Source organism: Protopterus annectens, chromosome 3.part0, assembly GCF_019279795.1.
Source record: "Protopterus annectens isolate FY-2018-M chromosome 3.part0, PAN1.0, whole genome shotgun sequence".
Classification (NCBI taxonomy): Eukaryota; Metazoa; Chordata; order Ceratodontiformes; family Protopteridae; genus Protopterus; species Protopterus annectens.
Window position 1 is genome coordinate 177,104,435 of NC_056731.1, and position 9,725 is coordinate 177,114,159.

Sequence of the window (9,725 nt, forward strand, 5' to 3'; positions counted from 1 at the left end):
TCTGTGGACTGTGTCCAATGACATTTGGGTCAGCTTGAGGAGATAGCGACATCCTGGAGCAGTGCCACACTGCTGCTGAGGTAGTGTTTTTCCCCGTTTAAGGCTTAACCCTCCTTCCATATACTTATACATTGTCCATGGGGCTGGTGGGCTTGGCACCACATCATTCATGCCTCTCTCTGAGATACAGCCAGTGCCATACCCCATCCCCAGTCTCTAGCAGGGATCAAGTCAAAGCATTTTGCTTTTAGCACATGCCCCTCCCCTGTCCCTTACTCCATGATGAGTGAGCGGACATAAACTGATGATGCCCAACCTACTCTGGTATCTGAACCTCTAATGGAATTATTGTTGTTTGGGTTGCAGTCAAGGCCTTATTCCTCTACACCTTGGAGACAAGTAATCCTGGTCTGTTTTAATGAGCTTGCTGAGTAGTGCATGATTCATCTGCTAGATTTACTTATTTATTATGTTTAGTTTACTAGGTAAATCCTGCTGAAACCAAAGGCTGTTTTACAGGGGAGACCACAGAACAGGGAAAAAATAAAAATCACAGAATAATGAAATCATGTATTGTGATACACGGTTGAATAGTAAAAGACATTATGATGAAGGCAGATGTTATTCGCTGCATATTAAATATTCATAAAACATGACTGATTCAGACTAGTTAATATTCAGGGAGGAGCTCTTGCTAATTTTAATGTACATGCAGATTAGTCCATGTTCTGAATTCAGGAAGTTACTAATTGTTGTAAAGTTAGACTTGCTTGATGTATGCATGGAATCTTAATCTTCTTTTCAGTTATTGTTGCGATATATTATTATGGTATCCTTGGTTAAATAAAGTGGCCATCTTTTAGTGATAGAGTGAGAACGAACTTTTACCTGGGATTGTTAAATTCCTGTTCTGGATCATTGTCCCCTCATTTAGACACACACAAAAACAAGTACAACCCATTTCATTAAATTCTGTGTTGCTGGTGCAGTTACCCTAAGCTAAAACTGAAGTAAAAATTGGTAACGTAACCTTTTGCATTGTGACTCATTTGCCATGGAGTATTGTCTCCTGGATGTTAAAAATGAAGTTGACCTTAAGTACAGTTAGCAGGGAAATCACACTTGGTGAAGGGTGAGATGTAAAGGCATTTGATTATGCAGTTAAATGATTAGCTCATTGTTTTGATGTTTGTTATTCAAATGAGGAACCAGAAAAATGAGAGCCAGCAAACGGTGACTGAATAAAATAAATGTATTAATAGAGCAAAATCACAGCATATTGTAACAAACACAAACCGGTTTCGGCTGGCAAAGCACAGCCTTCTTCAGTGTACAAAAAATCATGGAATACAATCGCTGTATATATACAGAAAACAGACATCCTATTGGCTAAGTCCTAAAGGTGTTCATTAAGTCCTGGGGGGAACAACCCACCCAGTCTAATAATCCATTTCTTTTCTTTTGTATTTAGTATGGAATGCCATTCAGATTTGTTTGCCCTATTCCCTAGAATCATATCAATAACAATAAAGTTAAACTTACATGTTGAATGTACTAATGTATGTTTATAAAGAGCATTGTGTATCCTCTTTTGTTTAATGTTACTGATGTGCTCAGAAATACGTATTCTGAGAGGTCTGGACGTTTGTCCAACATAAAATGAACCACAATTACAAGAGGCCAAATAAATGATCCAATCACTAGAACAATTTGCGAAAAATCTCAAATCAAAAACTTGTGGACAATTACGACTAGAAAATTGTTTGGACTTATTGATATATTTGCAGTTATTGCAATGTCCACATGGAAAACAACCATGTAGTGGTTCACCTGTCATTGTTGTTTGTACCAAATCATGTACATTGTTGTCCCTATGTTTGTAATGGTTGAAAAAAGAATTAAGATTCTTCCCTTTCCTATAAGAAAAAAGACAATTGTCAGGAATAATGCTGTTGATATCCATATCACATTGTAAGATGTTCCAATGCCTCCGTACACTTTGAATAAGGCGATTGGAATTGCGAATAAATGTAGTCGTAAATCTTAGAGGTTGACAAGATTTGTTAGCATGTGTCTGATATGTAAGTAAATCCATTCTCTTCATATAACCAACCTTGTTGCTGGCCATAGTTACATCACCACTTCTATACCCACGAGATTTAAATCTGGTAGTTATGTCAGATTTGTGTTTCAAATAAGTAGTCTCATCTGAGCAAATACGTTTAGCACGTATAAATTGTGACTTAGGAATATTGCGTGCTATGTGAGGTGGATGGTAACTAGAGGCATGCAAGATGGAATTATATTCCGGAAACTTCCTATATATCTCAGTGGATAAGGTGTGATCAGGGGCCCTCTGGATTAATACATCCAAGAATGTAATGGTCTCCCTATCATAACTAATGGTGAAATGCAGACCCCAAGCATTGTTGTTTAAGTAAGTTACAAATTCCATTAGAGAGCCTTCATCCCCCCTCCATACCAACCAAACATCATCAAGATAACGTCTCCATATATCAATCTCTGACAAAAAAATGTTTCTTTCCTTATCATAAATAATGTGATTCTCAACAAAAGCCATAAAGAGATCAGCATATATAGGGGCAAAAGAAGCCCCCATAGCTGTCCCTTTGGTTTGCCAAAAACATTGTTCTTTGTAGTAAAAAACGTTACTCTTGAGAACATATTGTGCTAAACCCACCAAGAAGGTATTGAAGTCAGAACTATATAAGTTTGAGACTTCAAGCCAATAGGCTAATGCATTAAGCCCATCTTGGTGTGGAATGTTAGTATATAAAGCACTTACGTCCAAAGAACATAGAAACCAACCCGGCTCAAGCTGTGTGTCAGAAACAATCTGTAAGAAGTTTGTTGTATCCTGTAGACGTGATCGAATGTTAGATAACAAGGGCTTGAGATGCTTGGTCAGAAATAATGAAAGGGGTTCTGTAATGTATCCTCTACCAGATACAATTGGCCTACCTGGTGGATGAGAAAGATCTTTGTGAATTTTTGGCAGAAAATATATGTATTGGTTAATAGGATCATGAACCAAAAGTTGATTCATGATCTCATTGGTTATGATAGCCTCATCCCTTGCCTGTCGCAAGTACCCCTCAATTTGTTTGCTGAACATATTGGTTGGGTCAATAACCATATGCGAATAATATCTTTGGTCATTAAGTTGTCGCATGGCTTCATTGTCATAGTCAGCCCAATTTAATACAACCACAGCACCACCTTTGTCAGCTGTAATGATAACAATTTCCCTGTTATTTTGAAGTTCAAGAATGGCTTGTTTTTCATCAAAAGATAAATTACTATGTTTTAGTGGAATATCTGAACCCAAAAAGTGCAAGTCCTTAAGTACACTATTCTGAAACTGTAGTACCATTTGATGCATTGGTGGAGAAAAATTGGATCTGTGATATATAAATCTATCATGATCATAAGTAGAGTCAGTATCGCCAAAAAAGTTCAACAAACGACAAAAATTAACAACATCCTGAGCAAATGATTCCTCTGACACAGTAAAGCCTGGGATGAACGTGAGGCCTTTATTTAACATTCTTATTTGAGTCTGAGAAAGTTCAAATGCTGATAAATTCAAAACATTATGATATGATGTTGTCATTTCGCCAAAGCAATGTTCAGAAGGCCCTGAATGTTCTCTATTTCTGCGGTGTTTGCGTCCACCCCGCCTGGTTTTATTGTTATTGATATGATTCTAGGGAATAGGGAAAACAAATCTGAATGACATTCCATACTAAATACAAAAGAAAAGAAATGGATTATTAGACTGGGTGGGTTGTTCCCCCCAGGACTTAATGAACACCTTTAGGACTTAGCCAATAGGATGTCTGTTTTCTGTATATATACAGCGATTGTATTCCATGATTTTTTGTACACTGAAGAAGGCTGTGCTTTGCCAGCCGAAACCGGTTTGTGTTTGTTACAATATGCTGTGATTTTGCTCTATTAATACATTTATTTTATTCAGTCACCGTTTGCTGGCTCTCATTTTTCTGGTTCCTAATTGTAGTTGTTTCCTGAGCCTTGCAATTGCTACCGTGCAGGAGGTTTGTTCTTTTATGTTATTCAAATGAATCAAGAAGTGTACTTCACAATTTAAATTCTAATGTATGCAACTTTTGTGGTATATTTTTGGCATGGGTTGCTGCTGAAACTCCATGTAAAATAGTTCTCGTTCACTGTTCTGAAATAAGTGAGTCAAAGTAGTTTGAATAACAAATTTAAACTGCTAGCACTCAGAGGCAGTAGTAAAACACTGTATAGAATGCTGCGTTGATATATCTATGCACAAATTGTTGATGCATTCTGAAAATAAATGCTTAAACACTTGAAATTGTAATCCTTTCTTCTTTCTTAACCAACAGATGCAAGACAACAAAACCTTGTTATCAATGATCAATAATGTCTTAAGTACAGATGGATTTTATTTCTCACCAACATATGATCTAACACATACTTTGCAGCGCTTAGCTAACACTAGCCCAGAATTTCAGGAAATGAGCTTACTGGAAAGGGTAAGGATTAAACCCGCTTGTTCTTACTTAAAATAGCACATGGTAGAATTAATGAAATGGGCAAGTCTTTCCAGCATTTTATAAGCTAGAGGGCTTTGAAATTATTTTAATCAAGTTATGTTCAGCTGTTTGATGAATGTGTTCATATTTGTTCATTTCTGTGTTTACTGATGGTTTTTGCTGGCTGCATATTGCAGTAATGTGTGTGGACTCAAATTCTGCTGCTAGCTATTTTTAGTGAGCCTGCAGTGTATCAGTGAGACATATTTATTTTTGTGGTTAGAAACTACAGTAGGATCAAATATCAGATGCAGCAATAACAGATCACACACGGCCAGGAATCTACCAAACATTTTTCTAAACAGCAATACTTTATTCAGATAAAATCTCTGTCTTAGCGCTTCCACTGAAAAGTATATTCTGAAAAGGCTTTTCAGCCAAAGCACTGAGAGAGAGGGGGATTTTATCTGAATAAAATATTGCTGTTTAGAAAACTGTTTGGTGGATTCCAGATTTATTTTTGTTTTAAATGATTTTTTTCTGCAAGTTAGAATGGCCTTGGAGTGAAAATAGTAAGGGGAATGTAGGCTAGTGGCTTACCCATTTCACAAAATGCTTCTTAAATTCCTGTTTGCTATCACAGGACAAAAAAGTTCATGTACATGTGTTTAGATGTTGTATATTATTGAGTAAAATAATTTTGTGCATTAGTGTTCAGGCGTTTGTGCTTGGAGCATTTGGGTTTTGGGTTATTGTAAGGAAACAATTTTTAATCAGTTGATCTGATGTTATCTATGTCATTATTCCTCACTGTAGGGTCTTTGATGCGACATCAGAGCCGAGCCGGCAACATCTGCATAGACAGATCCAAGGCTCAAGCTCCTCCCTCTTCCATAATCCCCTGCTGCCCTCTAACTCTCAGATCTTGTTTGCCACGTACTGCTATGGATGTGATCCATTGGCTGTCGCTGCAGATAAGTGTTTTTTTCAAAATTTTCGATTTTTTTTTTTCCCTGCTAGTATTAGCTTAATTTTAGTCTGTTTCAGGTTATTTTCTTGTTCGGGTAGTGTAAGAGTAGTTACCTCCCCTCACTTAGACTTCCTAGTTCTTTTAATGTCAGTTAGGCATTTGACCCCCCCCCCTTTTTTCCCTTAGTCTATTTAGTTTTTATAGTTCCTAGTTTTTTCTTTCTTTACCATGTCTGAAAAACCCTCTGGGTTTAAGAAATGCGCCTCGTGTCGTCGGAATATGCCCAATTCCAACTCGCATGAGGAGTGTTTGTACTGCTTAGGAGCTTCTCACCTGGAGTTTGAATGGGACTTTTGTGCCACTTTTAACCCCAGGGCTTTGGCAGAGCACCGAAATAAGCTGTTGCTTAAAGGGATGGTTCGTGGGAGTCATTATGTTCCCCTTGCCAAGGCCCTTTCTTCCAGTCCCAAATGGAAGGCTTCTTCCGTCTCCTCTGGAATTCCCAAGAAACCTAGGCTGGGAGACCCACACCTCCGGATCTGATCCCAGCCTAGGCTATCTCAGATCCAAAATCCTTGGATCCCAGACCTTCTGCCGGATCCAGGGCCTCCTCGGATTGGAGGCTCTTTGGTCCGGTCAAGGCCAGACCAGCCTGGGATCCGACCGCTCCCTCTTCTCGACCTTCGGATCTGATGGTCCTGTCAGGCCCTACCATAATTATCGAGGATTCTGCTTCTCCTAATAGCTTGCTTCCTTTGCCAGTTTTTACCAGTAAATTCCAGCCCCGTCCTGCCTGTTTTTTGTATCCCTGCTTGGAGTCATCCCTATTGGAAAAACCTATGTTCATCATATTGATCACTGCTGCTGTAGCTTACAAAGCTTCAGGACACCTTCCACCAGCTTGAAAAGACAGGTTTGAGCAGAAAGTCCTTCAGAGCTTTACTGCAGCTGAATAGTATGCTGCTCTGAAGCTTTCAAGGCTCAACAGTTGACTTGTGCTTTCCTTTGCTGAGTAGAAGTTCTCCTTGGGGAAAAAAAACTTCAGTTAACTTAACTTTGTTGATTTTTTTTTTTTTTGCTTTCCTCTTTAGAAAAGCAACTTTAAAGCTAGGAATGTTTTGTTTTAATGGACTGTCTTGAGACTATAATGTACTTCTAAATGGAGTACTCATTTTTTTCCTGTCAGTTTGCCTCAGTAACAGGTGGATGACTGTGCTGTGGTAATTTGTTGTACCTCTCCTCTGTTACCCCGCATCCCTCTGGTGTAGGATCTCTAGCCACTAAGGACCTGGGGTTAGCCATGTACTTCCTGACTGTTGGGGTCCCCTTGTTGGGTGAGGCACTCTTGTTAGTCTTGGGAGAGGGAACAGGCATGTTTTCCCTGTTGTGTCAGAATGCTGTGTCCATTCAAGATGAAATAGATGCTGCCAATAGTAATATGGTTGGACCCATTTTTTCCTGTCAAAAAGAAGCCACAAACCAAGCATGTATCTACTCTACCTCAAATTTCTTTGGCCGGGAGTAGTGTACTGGGTCTGGCTCAGGGTTTAATTCAGACTACTGATCCTTCTTGTGAAGTAGATGTTCATTGTTTTCACTGTTGCAGTCATTACATTTGGGTTATCCTGCTGGCAGGCTACTCGCAGTCAGCCTAAATTCCAAAGTCCTGGTCCGGTGTCAGTTGCTATCTCCTCTTCCCTGACGTCAGTGCGCCAGGGGTATAAAAGATGCAGACGACGCCATTTTCTTCCATCTTTCTTGCCGCGCAGTGCCCAAAGCAAAAGCAGTTTGCAAGTGCCAGTCGACCGACTCCTGAGATTTTCGAAATCGAATTTCAGATCCGAAGTCTTCAGTAAAGCTGAGTACACCATTGGGGAAACTTTTTTTCTTGCTCCAGACCGATGTCAGAAAAAGTTAATAATTGTATTTCTTGTGGGAAGCAAATCCCTCATAAGGATTTTCATTCTTATTGTATTCTTTGCCTAGGCCCTGACCATGACGTTGCTAGCTGTCGGTTTTGTGCTACATTTAACCAACGCACTATTAAGCATCGGTACGATTTTGCTTTTCATTACTTTGGCCGAAGGTTTAATTATATAATGCCGTCGGAACAGCCGATGACCGGAATTTATAAAAAGCGCAAGGAAAAGGAAAAGGACAGGCATCCGAGGTCCAAAACTGACGATGAGGCCAACGCCAGGCCAGTCGCCGGTTCTCAGTGAGGCGCTTTCGCAGCCCCTGACGCCCGCTACCTCAGAGCCACAGGCCGCTTCTGACTTCCACGTGGAGACAGCTAGGCCTCTGGATACTCAAGGTATGGGACACTCGGAAACTATTCCCTCAGATGGGTCTGGAGCCGCTGAGCAGGCATCAGCTTCTGAGGGTGTTTTCAGACCTACACAGTTATATATCAAGCCAACCTCAGCTTCCAAGGCAAAGACTAAAACAGCATTAAAGACAAAGAAACAAGTACAGCATTCTCCTGGACAGACTTCCATGCCTAAGAAACAGATGCTTAAAATGGCCGAAGACCTAATTACTTTGATCAGGGGTTCCCATCCCCCTCCTGATAAGCGGCCTAGACAAGACACAGACAATGATTCTTCTGATCAAGTTTCCATTTCCTCTGACTCCTCTTCAGAACAGGGATACTCTCTTCCTCCCTGTGAGGATTCTGATGCTGAATAATCTATTCCTTCAGCTTCTCCTCCTGAGGATTATTCCTTTGGGGAAACCCTGCATACCATGAGGGAGCATTTCCACTGGGAGAGCCTAGATTACTCAGAATCTAAGAAAAGGCTCAGAGACTTTCTTCAACTACCTCAGCACAGACCTCTTGCTATTACTCCTGTTCTAGACATTGTAGATGATGTATTTTCAGAGTCCAGCCTGTCTCCCGACTCTTTACCTCCTGCACCTGTTAAGCCAGACAGATACTACAGGGTTCCAGACTCTCATACATTTCTATATAAAAACCCTGCTGCTGACCCAGAAACTATATCTCAGAGTCCCAAAAGGGGTCAAGGCCTCCACTGCAAAAAACCCTGTCCCCTCAGATAGGGATTCTAGAGCACTGGACAGATGGGGGAAAAAGTTTACACTTCTGCTACCTTGGCTGTAAGGGCTTTAAATTGTCAGTTTCATATGCTTAAATATCAGCAATACTTAATGTCACTGCTAAAACAAAAAATGTTGACAAATTCTGAATGTTCTGAAAACAAGGAAATGCAGGATTTATTGCATGCAGCTGAACAAGTGGGAAAGCATACTTTGCAATTTGGTTTAGATTCACTGGAGGCCTCTTGCAGGGCCACAGTTGCAGGTTCTGTCATTAGAAGGCATGCTTGGTTAAAGGAACAGAATCTGCCTGATCATGTTAAAGCAAAATTATTGGATGCCCCATTACAGCATGATACTTTGTTTGGTGTTAAGGCAGAAGAGGTGTTGAAGAAAATGGAGGATAAAGTGAAATCTATGCAGACAGTAAAGGATTTCTTACAGGTACAACCACACAGATTTAGCAGGAACTGGCTTTCTAAGAATTGGGCCTTTCCAGTGTCAGACAGGCCACAAAGAGGCAGATACAGACACCCTAGAGGCAGACTACAGCCCCAGGGCTTATACAGGACCAAACAATGGGGTGCTTCTACCTCTAAAACCAGAGAAGACAAATCACAGTCATATAGGAAACAGTCCCAATGACTTTCCTCTGCCAATGCCAAGCACTTATCTTTTGGCAGCACCCTTAGGGGGGAAAGCTAGCACTTTTTTCACAAAATTGGCACATGATCACCCAGGACAAATAGGTCTTAAATATAGTCTCTCAGGGCTACAGGTTTCACTTTCATACCATTCCAAAGACAAAATGTATGCCAGACCTGCCACACAATCAATGGGCAGAGGCACAAAAGCAAGTTTAATCTCACATGGGCATGAGGGCGATTCAGCGAGTACCACAGCAAGAGCAGGGACAAGGATTTTACTCAAGACTTTTCTTAGTACTAAGAAAGGACAAAGCCTGGAGACCAATTTTGCACCTGTCTATTCTAAACACTTTTCTGGATGTTCCAAAATTCAAAATTTTGAGACTGCAGCAGCGTCTGCCCATGCTGGGCAAGAAGGCTGGGCTTGTAACTTTGGACCTCAAAGAGGCATACCTGCATGTCCCAATCAGACAGTCTTGCAGAAGATACCTCAGATTCATAGCT

The 9,725-nt window shown here is 40.5% G+C and overlaps 1 protein-coding gene across 1 annotated transcript in view; it reads left to right on the top strand.

The window, feature by feature from the left end:
* Positions 1-9,725, top strand: part of SACM1L (SAC1 like phosphatidylinositide phosphatase) — a 1,643,742-nt gene that overhangs the window by 190,784 nt on the left and 1,443,233 nt on the right. Inside the window, exon 4 of the mRNA XM_044065524.1 lies at positions 4,398-4,547. Coding sequence (XP_043921459.1) covers positions 4,398-4,547 — 150 coding nt within the window. The remainder of the gene's footprint in view (positions 1-4,397; positions 4,548-9,725) is intronic.